The 19,299-nt window shown below is 36.3% G+C and overlaps 1 protein-coding gene across 1 annotated transcript in view; it reads right to left on the bottom strand.

Moving 5' to 3' along the window:
- Positions 1-8: 8 nt before the first annotated feature.
- Uba2 (ubiquitin like modifier activating enzyme 2) overlaps positions 9-19,299 on the bottom strand; it is a 44,254-nt gene continuing 24,963 nt past the window's right edge. The window contains exons 9-17 of the mRNA XM_047527800.1: positions 18,405-18,504; positions 16,835-17,001; positions 13,543-13,636; positions 13,336-13,448; positions 10,750-10,905; positions 8,372-8,468; positions 4,184-4,289; positions 2,324-2,460; positions 9-855 (exon numbers count right to left, since the gene is read on the bottom strand). Of these exons, the coding sequence (XP_047383756.1) occupies positions 674-855; positions 2,324-2,460; positions 4,184-4,289; positions 8,372-8,468; positions 10,750-10,905; positions 13,336-13,448; positions 13,543-13,636; positions 16,835-17,001; positions 18,405-18,504 (1,152 nt within the window). The 3' untranslated portion in view covers positions 9-673. The remainder of the gene's footprint in view (positions 856-2,323; positions 2,461-4,183; positions 4,290-8,371; positions 8,469-10,749; positions 10,906-13,335; positions 13,449-13,542; positions 13,637-16,834; positions 17,002-18,404; positions 18,505-19,299) is intronic.

Genomic DNA, 19,299 nt, shown 5'->3' with positions numbered 1-19,299 from the left:
GGCATGTGTAACAAGTATGCAGATGCCATTTATTTGGTCCATAAGTACAGTATATTCATTATTTGAGTTTTACAAAACATCAAATATAAATAACCTGAAATTGTAACAATACACAAAAATTGGTTTTCTTACACAGACATACCAGGCAGTACAAACTGAAAATTTGAGTAAATTAACATTGTTTTACATTAATATACATAGTGCCAATTAACATTTAAAAACAAGTTTCAATGCATAGCACTTGATATTTCTTTGAATCTGTTTCAGTCAGTTAAGAGTATGAAAATGGTTAGATCTAGGCTAAAAATAATTCTTCTTCTAGCCAAAAATAAAGGCATAATATTTATAACCAGGTATCAACTTTACTAAACCACAATATTTTTGAACTATTAAATGATACCTAAGGGTATTTACATTAAAAAGGCAACATGCATTGTGGTGTTTCATCTCATGACTGGTTATGCACACACTTTGTTCAAAGGGTTTTAAAACTATACTCCTACTTTCAATACAGCATACTTCAATGTTCTAATAGTTCTAGCAAAATGAATGCTTTCAAAGGGAGCAGAATCATTTTCAAGTCACCGTTGTCATTATTTTCCCTTTGGAACAAAGGACATAACAAACAATCTGGTTCTGCCCAGATGAACTAATGTAGTAAGAGGGTTTCTGCTCAATCTAATGCTATGACATCATCAAGCTCTTCCATCTGTTCTGTACGTGACCTCTTTGCAGTGACATTCTCCTTCTCATCTAATTTCCTCTTGCGACTTCTCTCTTCTTCACTGACATCAGTATTATTTGAAGGACCTTCTTCATCTGAATCAACTATGAGTACATCATCTTGCTCTTGTGCTTATTTCAGGAAAAAAAAAAAAGATTAAAAAGTGTGGGATAAAGTATACTTTATATACTTTAAAACTAATTCTCTGAATATACATCAAACTTAATAATGGCTACCCTTAGGGAACCATCACTTCTCACACTACACAGTTCTGTACTGTTTTAAGTAACAAGCACCGAACCTTCCCACCTTTTCAGGGGGGTTTAGCTGGGGATTGAACCCAGGACAAGCACCTATTTCTTTTCTAAGCAAAACAAAAGTGGTAACAAGCATTATGTAATTCAAAGGAATTATACTTCCTTGATGCTATCACTACCTACTCCAAACAAAAAGCAGAGGGTGCATATCCTAATATTGGCAGTGAAGGTAACAACATCAACAACAACAACGTAACAAACAGCACTTACAATGTGCCAGGAACTGTTCTGAGCCCTTTGCATATAACAACTCATTTAATCATCACAACAACCCTATAAAGAAGATAATATTATTATCCATTTTCCAGAAAAGGAAAGTGAGGTACAGAGATTGACTTCTCCCAAGGTCACACTACTGCAAAGAATGAGGCCAGGATTCAAGTCTACACAGTCGGGGCTCTACATTTTATGCTCTTAACCTTACACTAAATGTGGTTTGATCTACTAAAATCAAAAGCAAAATACCTATCTTACTGCTACAGCCTCTGAAACGTACCCACAGCAGACGATCAATAAGTGTTTATTTCAAGTTACAATTTTTAAAAAGCTACCATAACAGTTTCAAAGGAGCCTGTTTCAGAGGGGGAAAAACAGCCCACAGGAGGGCTACACTCTACAAAGTCTCAAAGTTCATCCCCAAAACTCTCAGAGAAGACTAGAACAAAGACTGAACACATTCCAATGAGTTCCAAAGACAGGGAGTCAACACAATGGAAACACAGAAGATAAAAATTGGCAGTAACCCTTTAGTTTCATGAATAAAGAATGAAGGGAAGGGAAGTAAACATTCAGGACACAGAGAATCAGTTATTTAGAAAAGCACCAAGTTCCAGCACTGACTCCAGGGAACAGATCCCTCAGATACACTTTACCAAAGTTACCCCGGTAATGAGGAAACTGAAATGCTAACATCCCATACTTACCAATACCTGTCTACTCAAAATAGTCACATGCATTGATTTGTTGCTCCTAAATAAACTGGGCAGCCAATTATATAGTTAGAACTGACTTTAGACATTGGTAAATTCACTGACTGAAAATGTCAATTAACAAAAAATAACAAAGGGTTTTTATTTCCTCTTAAGAATTTCCTTCAGTCTTAAAAGTCTTCATGGCTCATAAATTTGAAGTTCTATTATCAAATCAATATCAAACCAGCATACATCTCTAGTATTTTTATGAACTTCTATTTTAATCAGTATTCTTAACTACAATTAGAGTTTGTTTCTCCATACTTTTCACTTAGTGGATAATTAACTTGCTGGCTGGGGCCAGGACTCACCTGTGGAGGTGGAAGGCTGGGCTCCATCATCACTTCCATTGGTGATGCTTTTGGCAGCATCTTCGACTTGTTTGGGCCCCACTTTTTCTGGACCATCACCAACAACTTCAAATTCAACATCCTTTTCTAGGTCTTCACTGTAAAAGAATTGCATACTATAAAATAGGACTACTGCTACAACTATTTACAAAGCAAAAGAGCACCAGAGACACTGTTCTCAAAGTTCAAAGTATACACTACATACAAAATACATATCTGGATTCTAATTTTTAAAAATTACAATTAAAAAAGACTGTGATAATCCAGAACTAATTTAAATGGCCAAAATAAATGTACTTTCAAATTAAGAGAATGGCTTTAAACAAAGAAAACAAAACAAAACAAAAAGCTGAACAACTTCTATTGCCAATGCAGAAAACTGAGTCTGAAACTGCAGCCCAAAATAACTTCTAGACACTATTTTTTCAGCCACTATGCCAAAAGATCGTACACACTCGACCACAGTAGTTTGGTATTTTAGGGATTAGGATTACATGGTTTCTGGGTTAGCCCCCACCATCTTTCTAGATAGCACCCTACTTTTGTACATGAGATCCCAAAAACATGTATGAAAGTTTAATGCATGAAAGTCAAACAAAAGACTTACATGTTTTAAGGGGGGGTTCTGTTCCCAGAGAGCTAAAAAATATGATAAAAAAACCCTAATTATGTCTCCTCTTTTAGACACCATGTGATATTTCTTTACTGCATATGTCTTTTCATGGTCTTTTCTTTCAAAACTGAACACAGCATGCCACTGATAGCCAATTGGTGTCCAACTGAGGCTCAAGATCACACCCTAGTGATGTCTTTCTCTGACTCCATTCCTTCTCACTAGTAATCCATATTCAGTCTTTCCTATCCCTTTATGTCCCTCTTTTCTGAGAGGGGTACTGGGGATTGAACCCAGGGTCACTACCACTGACCCACATTCCTAAGTCCCTAGCCCTTATTTTGTTTTACAACAGGGTCTCATTGAGTTGCCAAGGCTGGCCTTGAACTTATAATCCTCCTGTATCGGCCTCCCAAGTTGCTAGGATTACAGGCATGCACCACCAAGCCCAGCCATTGTTTTATGTTTTTTATAAACCAAATATAAAAATGACCTCCAAACAACTACATAAACTCTATACAGGTTAGTATAAAAAGGCAATGTTGGCAAAATGTCTGGATCCAAACACAACCATTATTCTTCACATCAACTCATGGCTATCAAAGAGCATTTTAAAAAATGCTAGTTTTCTAGCACATTAATATACAAGTGGAAGACCATTTGCTTTGTAACTGTGCTGTATATATTTATGTAAATATTCTGAAACACATGCACATTGAGTGCCTTTTTTTTCCAAGTGGGCAGGAAATAAAATCAAAGAGAAAAAAATACATGACTAGCAAATCTGTACCGGATAGCTCTTAATATTTTTGTTATTATTACAATAATAAAATCATAAAATTATTTGTTTTATGGGGGAAATATTTCTTTCTTCTGTGGAATTTTAAAAATTAAAGATTTTACTTCAGTTGAATTATTGAAATGATTTTACAACTGATTAGAACTACTCAAAGGTCTAGACTCTAAGTCATACATCAACCACCATTGCTGATGGTTATCCTTAAACATTTTTTTGCTTATTCCTTTTATTTCTGAATCCCGAAACTTCCTGTAGGTCAAACTTCAGGTAACTCAAGGACCAACTCAAGCAAATACACTTGCAGTCTTTAATGAACAACAGGGGTTTACTGGCAGGAAACCATTTTCTTCTACTTTATCTTCAATTTGTATATTCAAAGTTCTTACACTTAAATATTAATAGTTCCTACCTATGAAGGATGTTGATCAATAAAGTGTAGTCCTGAAGGAAATCATCTGCTTGAAGCCGGCTGCCATTTCTAATTCCAAATTCTGACAACTTCTTATGATTATTAGCTAGAAAATGTGAAAAGAAATGTAGATCCTTTAGTTACATCTTCATGGAGTGGTCAAGTTAATTTTTTAAAAACTAAAGCCCTGAGGCTGGGGTTGTAACTCAATGGTAGAACACTTGCCTAGCACATGTGAGGCACTGAGTTTGATCCTTGGCACAACATGGAAATATATAAATAAAATAGAGGTATACAACTAAAATAATTAAAAAAAAAAAAAAAAAGCTAAACCCCTGTAACCTCAGTGACTAGGAGGTTGAGGCAGGAGGGTTACAAGTTCAAGGCCAGCCTCCACAACTTGGCAAGACCCTGTCTCAAAATTTTAAAAAAGGGTTGGGGATGTAGGTTAATAGTAGAGTACTCCTGGTTCAATTCCCAATACAGCAAACAAAACAAGTCACTCCCCTCTCATGGGCTGAACTATGCCCCTCAAAAAAAACTCCTACCCCCAATACCACAGAATGTCACTATACTTGGAGATACAGCTTTTTGAAGAGGTAATTAAGTTAAAATGAACGGTAAGCTTTAATCCAATCTGACTGGTGTCCTTGTAGTAGGAAATTTAAATACTCAAGAGACATCAGGGATATGCATTCCCAAAAGGAAGGTCATGTGACACACAGCAAGCCCAGGAAAGAGGCCTCAGAAGAAACTAAACCTTATAACACTGTCATCTTAGACTTCTAGTCTTCAGAACTTTGGAGAAAATAAATTTCTGTTGTTTAATCTGCCTAGGCTGTGGTACTTGTTCTGGTGGTTACAGCAAACGAATACACTAAGACTATTAGGTACTCAGGAATTCAGACATGAACACTTATAATTACCAAAACTACTACAAGGGAACCAAAGAGAAATTCTGAGAAACTTTTCCCATTCAAACCAAATTAATTCTGGGGTCTTAGAAGAATCAGCACAACTTTCAGAGTTGTCTGAAATACATTCTACTTATAAATAAAAAGGGTATCTGTGACAGCTCAGTAAACTTTTTAGTGAATTTTACAATTAGATATAAGACTCCAGCTCTACAACAAGAAAAAAACATTTATTTGAATGGATTTTTCATTTTTCAACAAGAAACCAATGAAATGTCCCCCAAATACTCAGTCTGTTTTTTTCTATTCTTTCACACATTATTTCTATTTTAATATCAGCAGCATGAAGCACACAGTTCTTAGCACTGAATAATTCTTTGTGGTTAGGCACACCACATGCACATGTAGTTGCAGCTACTCAGGATGATCACTTGAACTCATGAGTTCTAGGTCAGCCTGGGTAACACAATGAAAATATCGCCTCAAAACAATGAAACAAAAAACCTTTGCTATTCTTCTAGTTCTTTTCCAGATTTTATTTTTATTTTAACTGCTTCTATCTACCTGGAATATCTTTGGATAATGGTATTTCCTACTAAATTCCAGTTCTAAGTCCATTCACACATCTGCAGTGAATACAAACCTCCTCAGAACTGATGGGTTCAAAAGGGAACCAATTGGGCTGGGGAGATAGCTCAGTTGGTAGAGTGCTTGCCTTGCAAGCACAAGGCCCTGGGTTCGATCCCCCGTACCGCGCAAAAAAAAAAAAAAAAAAAAAAAAAAAAAAAAAAACAAGGGAACCAATTAATATGGGTTCTTATCTTAAAGAATTACCATCTGTTGGGGAGATAGCTTAGTTGGTAGAGTGCTCACTCTCGCAAGCACAAGGCCCTGGGTTCGATCCCCAGCACCGCAAAAAAAAAAAAAAAAAAAAAAAAAAAAAATTACCATCATCTCTGAATCCAGACGCCTACCAACTGTATTGTACAGGCCTAAGATGCTACCCTTCCTCACCTTCCTTCTACAATCTGTTATCTGCACCCCTCTTTGATTTTTCTTTTCCCTTACTGGCTCCTGCCTCTGCTGCCACACCCTTTATAATAGGCCCTCTGCAAATCACACAGAACCACACTGCTCTTGTGTTTAAGCCCTGGTGAGGGTGGGATAGCGGGTAGAGGAAGTCAGAGAAGAGAAAGACAAACACAAATATGACACAGGAAGTTCCAGGCTCACCACCACTGCCAACCCAAGGGACTTTCATTTTGCAATGAAAACAAATTACTGACCATTCCTAGAGCCTTTTATGTTGTTTTACAAGTTCATGCCTTTATAGATGCTGTCTATGCTATCTATGTCTAGACTTTCCCTTCTCTTTCCAGGTCACTATTTCTTCTTCAAAAGTTGACCCAAGAGTTTTCCCTGTGCTGCTGCCCTAACCCTCCCTCCACAAAGTAAATTATGCTCTCCTTCAATTCATATCCTATATATGACCCTTCTAAAGTATTCATTAAACTATATACTAAATCCACTTGTAATCTCTACTCTCCTTCCAGGCTGTGAAGTACCTCATGCTAAGGACTGCTACCTTGAATCCATCCTTGTTAAAAATATCCTAAGACTGTGCCTAAAATATAGAACGCCATACATTTGAATAACTGCTGTCTCACCCCCAGTACCACATGTATTCCATGGAATAGGGACACAGACTCTACTATTGAGATTCTTGACAAGTTTCAAGGGCTCTTTTTTGGGGGACCTCACGCATGCTAGGCAAGCACTCAACACCCAGTTACAACCCTAGCCCTCCATTTTTGAGTGTTTTTTTTTTTTTTTTTTTTTTTTTTTTTTTGCCGTGCTGGGGATTGAACCCAGGGCCTTGTGCTCACAAGGCAAGCACTCTACCAACTGAGCTATCTCCCCAGCCCTAGCCCTCCATTTTTAAATTAACATCTGAAAGAGCTAGTGAAAACTAAAGGGATAGCATATCGCAGACCAGTACTTCTATAGGGTGAGGACAATTGGCTAAAATGGAACATGAATATTCAGGGAGACTCCTATAACATCCTATAATAAACTAGCACCCAGACAGTATATAGCCTCCAATTATATATATCTAATATCCCAAATAATTCTCCAGAAGCAATTACCATCAAGCATCCTGACACTAAACCTTAAAGAAAGGTTAACATTTGAATCCCTATTAGCACCTGACAAAGTATGATGAATAAATGACCACTAGACAAACAGGTGACAAATAAGTCAATTCACAGGAAATAATAGTACCTCCAACCTAGGAAGGTAATGGTACACTGGCAAAGAATTGGGACATGGAAAAATGAACTGGTAACACAAAAATTAGATATAAAAGTAGCAGAAGGAATGTAGGAATTTTCAGACTGATTAATGTAATCTGAAGGTCTAATTACAATGCAATTCTTACTAAAGAAGCTTCAATAGAATCCAATCAAATGTATTTTACCTTATTCCTTATTTAACAGAAGTAATAAGCTGCTTGAATTTTTTTTTTTTTTTTTTTTTTTTTTTTTTGCAGTGCTGGGGATTGAACCCAAAGCCTTGTGCTTGCAAGACAAACACTCTACCAACTGAGCTATCTCCCCAGCCCTGCTTGAACTTTTTTTTTATCAGGGGTGGGGGAAGGTTGTTGCTCGGGAGCCAACCTAGGGTCTCATACATGCTAGGCAAGCATTTTCCACTGGGTCACATCCCTAGCCTTTGCTTAAAATTTATGAAAGCTCAGAGAGCAGAAACTAGGCACTGATTTCACCAACATTTTCTGCTATATAGCAGGAGCAGGCTATCAAGGATTCCCCATTCTTAGTAAAAATACCCAAGGAACTCAGATTACCCTCCCTACTGATTTAGGAGCCAGCATCATTTTCTCATCACCAGCTTAGGCTCCAGGATCCATGATACAAGCAAAGAGGTTCCTTGAAAGTGAACAGGAGTACAGGAGTCACTAAAACTGGTCATAATCTGTTCACGGGGTTATTGAGAAATAGTCCCTTAGTTTCAAGATTTAGGAGCACCCTATCTGTGCTGTGACGACCCCATCAAGGAAACACCACTTTGGGAAAAAACTTTCATAACCAAACATCACCCCCATTACTGAGGTCTCGAGTAACATACAGTGAACACATAATGTGTACTCCATACTTCTTCCTTTGAGGAGTGCAGAGTGCACATTAGTTAGCACCTTAGAGTGCATGATAGTTTCACATCTCTAAATGAGAGGAGTGGATAAAAACAATAATACCTTCTGTTTCTCCCTCTTCTGAAGATATTAGGATTGTTCCTTTCCCATCTTCAATTTGGACATCTGGTGCTACCATAGCAAATTTTTCTTTCACTATCTACAAGGAAAAAAAAAAAGATTAAAAAATATTAATGCAGGTAATTAAAGACCATTTCAAAACACAACAAAACTCTAGATTTCTTTTCTGTAAAGGCTCTTACTTTCTCCTTCCATGGGTTAGGGGCTAGTTATTCAAGAGTCCTTAGGGAAAGCAGGAAAACTGGAGATTCAGCCACATTCCAATCCCCACATTTGACCACTAATGCAGATCAGACCAAACTTTCTCCAAATGGAACTTGAGAACTACTTGACTGGCTCTTGGTATTTTCTTCCCCTGAACATTAGGAAGTGAACTACAAACTTAACATTTCATTTCAGTCTCTATGCCAGTCCTGAAACAGAAGGGGTTTGATAGATAGAAAAAAATTTACTAACCTGATTCTCAGATAACCTCTTCCTTCCTGAAGGTCATATAGGTTTGGAAGATTTAGAGGTACTCAACACTACCTATTAAATACTACCTTTTCCTCTCTAGAGGTCTGATTACCTTCAAATAAAGAAATTATCTTCAATTCCAACAATCAATATATTTCAACAATAATAATAATTCCTAGGAAATAAAGGGGATCATCAAACCTCCAATGGTCAGTTTACCAAGATTTGCTGTCTCCCTGACCGAGACATGATTGTAAACTGGTCCTTCCTATGTATCCAGTTCTGGGAGGAAGGTCATTCTCTACCCACTTTGGGAAAGGCTTAATCACCTATCTCAAGAGGTATGTACAGATGTAGCACTGTGATGGATACAATCAGAACAATCCAAAGTGCTCCCAAAAGTGGGAAGGGACACTCTTTTCAGTCACTTTAAAAACTTCAATGAAAGTAATCTAATTCAGGAGGAACCTAAATATTTTTCTTGCACATATATGTCTGTGTGGGAGGGGGAAGGTGGATGGTACTGAGGATTGAACCCAGTGCCTCACACATGTTAGACAACCACTCTACCACTGAGCTACATCTCCAGTCCTCTATCTTGAAGCAGGGTCTTGTTAAGTTGTCCAGGATAACCTCCAACTTGTGATGCTCTTTCCTCAGCCTCTCAAGTAGCTGGGATTACAGGTGTGCACCACCACACATGGCTCAGACCCCCTACTCTATACGTGAATCCAGAATCAGGTCATATTACAAAAATCTATGTACTATCATCAAGCCTCATATCTCATAAATGGTGAACGAGAGCCCCCTAATTTGGTGGGAATGGGTACTATCCAACATCTAGAGCACCTGGAACTCTGCAAGTTATCCCTTAATACAAAACTACTAACTGGGATTTTGCTCCATTGGAAACACAGAACTTGGCCATTCTTACTCAAGTATTCATAATGCATAAAAATACATCGTCTGAGACAGGTGCAGCAGCCCACGACTATAATCTCAGCTAGCAGGAAGGTTAAGGCAAAAGGATTATATTTTCAAGGTCAGTCTCAAGAAAACAAAAAAAGAAAGCCTGGGAATATAGCAAGCTTAGTGGTCAAGCACCCTGGGTTCAATCCCCAGTAGGGTTCAATCCCCAGTACTATAAACAAAAAACAAAACAAAGCAAAGCAAAAAAACCCTTTGTGAGTTTGGCTATAGCCAGAACTACTCAAAGATACCTCTTTATCTACCTGAAAAGAGAAAAAAATCAGAACTACTTGGGAAGTTAAGGCAGGAACAGATCACAAATCCAAGATCAGACTCAAGGTAAGACCCTATATTAATTTTTTTTTAATTTCAAAATGTGTCATCTATTTTTTTATTTCTCTAGAGATATTTACTGAAGTTTCTTTTTATTTTTTAAAAAATTTGAATACATGTTTATAGGGTAATAATGTCTGTCTCAATCTACTGTCCTTCCCAAGACCCTATATTAAAATAAAAAATAAAAAGGTCTGGAGATGGAACTCAGTGGTAGAGTGCCCTGGGATTCAATCCCTAGTACTGCCAAAACAAACGAACAAAATCAGAATTTACTCACTGTGTGGGAAATAAAGAGCAAACAAGTCTGCTTGCCATGATGTTATGCCACCTCTGTACCACCTATGGTACTTACTCCAGACAAATTCATTTACACCTTATGTGCCTGAGATAGGAAGCACATGTTCTGGAACCAGAGAGAAAAGCCAGTAGGAATCCAGATGGTTGAAGTAATCCAGGAAATTAGAGCAACTCACTTCAAGAGCTTTTCAGAACAATTATATGGTATTTAGGTTGTTATAGCAATATACTGTAAAGGATCAAAGGAATTTGGATTTTTGTTTTGTTTTGTTTTAGGGAAGAGAACTGGCTCCTGAACTCACCTTATCTTGTAAGGTGAGAACAGTCACTTTGTGGACATTCAGTCGTACTGTCACCTCTGGCTTGCTGGCACACACATAACAATTGGGGTTAGGAGGATCCAGCGCACAAGGCACAAGCAGCTTCTTTCTTGGGTTTGGTTGTTTATTCAAAAATATCTTCAGAGGAAAAACAAAAGCAGGAATCAGAAATGTGTTATAATTTTATATACCAATCTGAAAATCTTTTTGTATGTGTTATTTTTTGTATAATAAAAAAATAACATTACTTAAATAGTCCCCTCTAGATGGAAAGGATCAGGTTTTTTAAGAGTCTGGTTTTTCAATATTCCTTTCCATTCAGCTACCATATGAAATGGGTTTACTGTAAAGACACCTGTTTGTTCTATACTGACTCCACATGCGTCTGCCAACTTACTTAGCAAGTGTATAAGAATAGCCACACTTGTCTTTGGTATCATCATTAAATCAGCTTCTGGGTGTCCTTCCTAGTTTTTATTTTCATTTACCTTAAGCCGACCTCTTAGGAAGACCAACACACTTCTGCAATTAATGATAATGCTTTCATAGACATATGCAACAATAGTGACCACCTTTCCAAATTTTTCGGACAATTAAAATAATAACATTTATAGAAAGATACTGGTAATAATGCCATTTCTCTAATCCCACCCCCCAAATTAAGAACTAAGACAAAAAAAAAAATTACACTGAATTAGGAAAGGCCCCAACCTTAAACTACTACAAAGTTTGGTGCTTACTAGCAAGATTCAACACAAACACAACAAATGTCAGAAGAACACAGGAAGCTGAGATACAAATCTTCATTATACGTTTACAATGTAGCACTGTGTACGCTAAGAATCATTAACTCTAAAGAAAAAACCCTATAGATACCCCCAAGTTTAAAGAAGTAAATCCTTGGAGATAGTAAAGTTCCCTTATGTAACTTTTCCCTACAATGAATACTGGTCATGTGGCAGGGCTAGAAGCAAACCAGTCAAGCTAAACAACACAAAATGGGGGAAACATTTATTTGATTTGGGGCTTTGCCAGCATGACTAAATATAACTAAGGAAAGCAAAAATAATAATAATAAAAAAAATATGGTTAGGATGTAGCTCAGATTGTGTACTTCATCTTTTTAAGGTCCTTAGATCAATCCTCAGACCAAAAAAGGTATCACTGCTAATACCCAAGCTAACATTATTAAACCATCTTAATATTCATTTATAAATGTGAACAAAGCATATCAACTGATGGAAGTTTGTGCGACTGTTTCATTGAGTCTGAAAATTCAGATCCTATAAATGAATCATCAAATTTCTTAAAAAAAAAAAAAAAAAAAAAAAAAGTAAATCCAGATATATAGGCATCAACAGTCCAAGAGTTGGATAGAAATGAGCAAGCCAAGAAATCAGAAGGATGTTACAGGAAACAGACACTTTTAATAAGTTTGACAATTAGTTATTATTTGTGGGCTCAAAGGAATACTAAAGCCATAGGAAAAGTTGTTTAAAGTTGTTTCTGATAAAAAGAAATTTAAAAAAAAAGTTCTTAGAGTTGGGCACAATGGTACATGCCTGTAATCCCAGTGGCTCAGGAGGCTGAGACAGGAAGACGCAGAGTTCAAAGCCATCATCAGCAAAAGCAAGGCAATAAGCAACTCAGTGAGACCCTGTCTCTAAATAAAATACAAAATAGTGCTGGGGTTGTGGCTTAGTGGTTGAGTACCCCTGAGTTCAATCCCCAGTACACCCCTCACACCTGCGTTGGTAATGTTCTGGGTACCTAAATGTAAGTTAGTGCAAATGCTCTGTGAAGTAATGTACTCCAAGGTATTTACAGGTACTTAAAGAACAGTCATAGATAGCTACAAATTCTAATACACATTGTTACAAAAATCATAAGTCACATAAGCAAACAAAACAGATCTATCAGAAATGACCAGACAGGGGCTGGGGAGATAGCTCAGTTGGTAGAGTGCTTGCCTTGCAAGCACAAGGCCCTGGGTTCGATCCCCAGCACCCAAAAAAAAAAAAAAATAAAGGAAATGACCAGACACATCCATAAAGATTTCAGACATGAATATTATCAAAGAATATAAAATAACTTTAAAACTTTAAAAGAGAATGAAAAGAATGACCAAAGACCAAGATATAAAATGACCATTTTTTAAAAACCATAGACAACTCTTGAAATTGGAAAAACTTTTTAGTATATGCATTTCATACTAAACTTCTCCGAGAATTTGGTAAAACTGGAATTGTTAGAAGCAAATTAGCTTGTGTTTTCATGTTACACAAAAAATAAGTGTGCTTTCTTTTCTATATTGAAAATTCTAGGAAGATTAAATATGCACTAACAAAAGATAAATGAAATAATTATTTTTCCATTGCTTTAAACCAATTTGTTGCTTTATTTTTAAAAACTGTCCATTTAACATGCTTTTTTATACTTTTTTTTTTTTAGGAGGTGCTGAGGATTGCTTTCAGGACCATACACATACAAAGCAAAATGCTCTACTACTGATCCCCAAATTCTATTTTAAAAAGAGGTTGAATAAAAAAGGCAATTAGATATACTCACTGTTCTACACTGATCTATTTTTCCTGATAAAATCTTCAGTCCTTCCAACACTATCAACCCGGCAATCACTGCATTAGTAGTAGCAATAGCAGGAATAATGTTCCCTGCCATTGCTGTGGGGGGAAAAAGATGAACATGTTTAGCTGTTAAAAAAGAAAAAACAACTTTGAGGTTTTGATGATACTAATGAAGAACAAAACAACTTACATTTTATATCAAACCTGCTCTTCATATTCATACTGAAAATATGCATCCTGAGATTTGCAGCAGAAGTGACAAAATCCATTGCAGATGGGTCATCCTGCCAATAATATAAATTATTTAACAAGTCTTCCCACAAACTCACTAGCTTGACTAGTACTACTAGTACTACTTTCAGAGAAGGGTTTTCACATTTATAATATTGCAGACAATTAACCAAGAACAAGAGGTAGTCACGAAAGAGAGGCTGATCAGTTAAGTAGTATGGAGGTTGGAATAAAAGGAGCAGGGGCTCATGACCCCTGAGGTCCAGGAATACAGTCAAAAAAGATCATCAAAATCTACCATGCTTCTAGGAAATCACTCATGCTTAAACGAATGCACTGGGACTAAGTATACAATACACCAGAATTCTAATTCCATTCGTTAACAATGGCAACCCTCTCCTGGGTTCACTAGTTAGTAATGAGATGGCTGCTGGACAAGCACAGAATCCAGGCAAAGACAGACTGTTTTTTTTTTTTTTGTTTTTGTTTTTTTGCGGTACTGGGGATTGAACTCAGGGCCTTGTGAGACAAGCACTCTACCAGCTGAGCTATCTCCCCAGCCCAAGACAGACTGTTTGACAAAACATTTCATTGAAGTCTAAGAAAGACCTGGACTTTTGGGTTCTCCTCCTCCAAACTCCCTTCATATACACCACTCACCCATATATGCTGTTTCTTCAGATAATGAAACATGATCAAAGTTTTCTCTTTACAATTTGCATTTTTCTTGAAGTCATATCCTAGACTCTTTAATTAGATTTCAGTAAGGCTTTCTGCTTTGAATTAAGAAGATATAACATAGGATAGAAGAAAACATTTTGGATATGCCCCCTTTACCAGCAATGCCCTGTGCAAAACTCTTCAGTGTACAAAACTAGAGCTATAGGAATCATACTGTGTTCAGTGAGATCTCCTGAGAAAGGATTTACCAAGCCACATTAATATTTTATCAATTTTTAGGTCACTTTTCAGTTAATAAGGATGACCACCACTAAAGGTGAATGCTTTTTACATGGCCCATAGTAATGTCTGGAGTAAAGGCTCGGAGTTTGACATTTGTTCATCACCACATACCTAGTTCATCCCCAAGTTCAAAATGCTACTCCCCGTCATGACTTTCTACTTCTATTTTCTGGTAAATTCTTGAGTTGAGATGTAACTATCTATCTCTATAAGAAGATATTTTATATTCTTAAAGCAAAAAGAAAAAGAGCTGTTAAGAAGTGCGTTCCTTCATGTACTTATGAACTGGCTGTGCGACCTGAGACAAATCAACCTTCCTAAGAATTGCACAAAGTTGTGCTAAGGATGAGAAAGAATATTTAACATTATCAATAGTGTGCACTACATACTTCTGAGGCAACTGGCCTACATGGAAGCATCCATTAGGTATCATAAGGACTTTACTGAAGAGGGTATTATTTCTCAGTTCCAAGGGTTCTTTTTTTAGCCCCTGTGAAATGATTTAAAAAAAAAAAAAAAAAAAAAAAAGACTTTCCCGACAACTAGAACAACAACAATGAAAATACTTAAAAAGTCACACTTAATATCGTGTAAACCAAAAAGATTAATGTTTTTAAAACTCTCAAGAAACAGCCAGGCATGATGGTGTATGCCTATAATCCCAATGACTCTGGAGGCTGAGGTAGGAGGATAGCAAGTTCGAGGCCAGAGCTGGGCAACTTAGTGAGATTCTGTGTCAACGTTAAAAAAATAATAAAAAAACAAAACAAAACAAAACAAAAAAGAACTGGGAATACAGTTCAGTGGTTGAGTGTCTCTGCATTCAATACCACAACCATAAAAAAACAAAAAGCCTCAAAAGTCGGGTGCAGTAGTGCCTGCCTGTAATCCAAGCAACTTGGGATGCTGAGGCAGGAGGATCGAAAGTTTGAGGCCACATTAAATGATACTGCATATTTATAAAGCCTGAAACTGAAGACACCCCTTAAAAAAGAAAGGAAGAAAGAAAGGAAGTTTGAAGCCAGTTTCAGCAACTTAGTGAGGCCCTGTCTCAAAAAGAGCTAGGGATATAGCTCAGAGGAAGTATTCCTGGGTTCAATCTCTAGTATTCCACACCCTGCAAAAAGGTCTCAAGAACTTAAATTTACCAGTTTCATTTTAGATATCTAATTAAACAGAAGTACCAAAATTTGTGCACAGAAAGTAATAGATTTCTAAAACTGGTCAGACTCTTTCCCTTACTTTAAAATCCATAGCAGCACATGCATTTTATCAGATAAATTACTGACTACAATTAAGTAATACAAACTTAAAATACAATATCCAGCTGCAGAGTACTATTAAATATTATTTTAAATATAAGAATAAATGTATCTCATTTTTTAAAAATATTTTTATTACTTGTTGATGAACTTTTGTTCATTTACTTATTTGTATGTGATGCTAAGAATTGAACCCAGTGCCTCACACATGCTAGGCAAGTGCTCTGCCACTGAGCCACAACTCCAGACCCTCTCATTATTTTTTAAAAAAGAAAGAAACTTTAAAGAACTTTTTTTTAAGTTGTCGATGGACCTTTATTTATGTGTGGTGCTGAGGATCAAACACAGTGCCTCACACATGCAAGGCAAGTACTCCTCCACTGAGCCACAACCCCAGTCCTGTACCTCATTTGTTGTATTGAGAAGTATTTCTCTTAGATCTCTGAAGAGTTGTACATATTTCAAAGAAAGGGAATTTTATTACATTCAATGCCAAATAAACAGTCATTGAGCCGTCATACTGAAAATACTTTGATTGCTTTAAATAAATCTGTATTACACAAAATGTTAAGTCTTTTTGCTTAAGTCAATAAAACATTTCACTCTAATAAATTCACATTTTTCTTCCAGTCAATGTAATTATAAGTCATGAACATATAACCAGAATCCCAAAATAAAAGTTTCATAATATTGTCCGTATTCATTTATAGAAAACTCATACTTCAAATACAGTAACAGGAGGGCTGGGATGTAGCTCAGTGGGAAGGCACTTGCCTAGCATGAGTTAGGCCCTGGGTTCAATTGCCAGTATTGTCAAAAAAGAAAAAAGAAAAGAAAAAAGAAGAATCTGACAAATACAGCAACTTGAAATGAAAACATTTAAACCAAATTACAGATATTTCCTCAAAATCTGATAGAATAAATGATATCCAAACAAACAACAACAAAAAAATGCTAGCTGCTATTACAGCTCAAGAACTATTCATCTGATACATAAGCAATAGATAACACATTTTCAATACTAACCTTATCCCATATGAGCTCAGCTCCATCACCTTTTTCTGCTAAATGAACTCTCAAAGTCTCAATGCTCTTTGAAAAAAGACTTGCATAGCTCTTTACATCTAGAACCTGCTGGTCTTTCAGACCCAACTGGGGTTCATTTTGTTGATCTGATGCATTGGATTCTTCTCCTTAAAAAAAAAAAAAAAAAAAAAAAAGAAATTTCAATAAGCATCCTTTCTCTACTGTGCTCTACATAATAAATTAAATCCTAGACCAATTCTTATTGGTCTATATATAAAGTAAATCCCATTAAAATTATATCACGAGTATCTGTACAAGAAAACTGATAAAACTGAGATAGAAAAGGTACAAGACCATTAGGACTTTACAGGGTTACTGGGGGTTCACGGATATAAGCATTAGGCCTAGCACATAGTTAGCACTCAGCAAGTGGAAGCTATTGAATCATACTTCATTTTGCCTAGTAAATTAAGCATCTTATATTGCTGAGAACAGTTTCAAAGTGGTGCCTCAAATCTCCCAGGATCTTTATTTTTTTTAGTTGTTGATGGACCTTTATTTTTATTCACTTCTTTATGTGTGGTGCTGGGAATCGAACCCAGTGCCTCACACATGCAAACCAAGAGCTCTACCACTGAGTCACAACCCCAGCCCCTGGTATCTTTTAAGTTCCAATGTGCTCTGCATTCCTGTGCACATACCGCAATACAGTTCACACGAAGGAAAGACAACACATCAATAAAGAGTAGAATACGGAAGTGGTTACTAAAATATTGTTTCCTGCATTTAAATTTTAAAATGTTTTAAAATTAAATCTAAAAGATAATTACAAAGATACAAAGATTGATGCACATACATAGTCATCGCAACACTTTGTTTCAGGTAATATATGAAGGAACTACACATTTATCAATAAATGACTAATTAAATAACATTGACTGAAAAAGCAAGCCAAAAGTATAAAAAGAGTGCTGGGTATGGTGGTGCATGCCTGTCATCCCAACTATGAGAGAAGATGAGGCAGGAGGATCTCAAGTTTGACACCAGCCTTAGCAACTCAGTGAGACTCTGTCTCAAAATAAACAAAAAGAACAGGGGAAGTAGCTCAGTGGTGAAGTATTCCTGGGTTCAATTCACAGTATCCTCCCCTGCAAAGCACATACAAATAGTATGACTCCATTTATGTAACATGTGTACAGGCCTCCCTGTATCTGGGTACATAAATAGGATGATCAGAACATTTCCTAAAATACTAATAGTGACTATTTCTATATGAGTATACATCTGATGAGTTTTCTATTTCATACTTTTGAGTTATTTGAACATATGAACACATACCAGTTTCCAGAAAAAAATATATAGAGTACTTAATCATTTTTGGTGAGGTTAGGTATTTCAAAGACTAAAACATATATTTTTTAAAGTGTAAGATGGAATGGAGTTTATTCTTTTTAACATTTTTCATAACCTTTTTTTTTTAATGTGGTACTAATCCAGAGCCTCACACATGCTAGGCAAGCAGTCTACCATTGATCCACAACCCCAGTCCTGACTAAAACATATTCTTTACCTTGACTCTGTACTTCAGCCCAGTCCAATGGAACAGGAGGTTTCCTTTTCCGCCATAGTTTGTCCATTGTCAATAGATATCTGATATCATCTTTAAAAAGCTTAAAAATAAATAAAGAAAAGATAAATCCCATGAACCCTACAAATCCCAAGTTGATAAAATACATTAAAACTTCACTGATTACTGTGAAATCTAATTTAAAAACATGTCAGATGTCAGTAAACACTTTTCAAAAGCCATAAAATTCAAATGTTTTATAAAAAGAAATTTTATGCAGAATGTAAAATATTTAAAACCAGTAAACAGTTAAAAGCAGAAGACCTAGAGAAATCGAGAATAAGGGAATACTGACTGCCCAGCCTTCCTGAACCACCTCCTGCAAAGTTCCCCTAAAACTCCTAAGTTCAGTTTGAAGAACAATCACACAAATTAAAGGGTTTGATAACCCTCTATCAATAAACTACAAGAATTGAATACACCTACTGATCCTACAGATACAAGTGAACAATATCTTCAACTTTGTGGATGCAGGAAAATAAAGCATATCTATTCTAAAACTACTCAGTTAAAGGATTTAACTATCTGTAATATCTCTGAAATGTGCCTTCCTCCTTCCAAAACACAAAAAGGTACAAAAACCCCAAACACACAATTATTATAATAAAAACACTATCACATGTAGACTTATAAAACAAAATATGGTAGGATGTCAAGTGTTTTAAATATTTTTACTTTTTCCTTATTATAATTTTTCTGTCCATCTCTCTTCCTCTTTTGTGGTGTAAGGGAGGGAGACCCAGAGCTTCCCACATGCTAGGTAAATGCTCTTGGGGATGGGGACATCCACTTAGTGGCCTTTTTTATTTGTGATTAACTTACTCAACACATTTACTGC

This window comes from Sciurus carolinensis, chromosome 16, assembly GCF_902686445.1.
Source record: "Sciurus carolinensis chromosome 16, mSciCar1.2, whole genome shotgun sequence".
Classification (NCBI taxonomy): domain Eukaryota; kingdom Metazoa; phylum Chordata; class Mammalia; order Rodentia; family Sciuridae; genus Sciurus; species Sciurus carolinensis.
The sequence above is the reverse complement of the archived record's forward strand: the minus strand, read 5'-3'. Positions and strand labels throughout refer to the sequence as shown.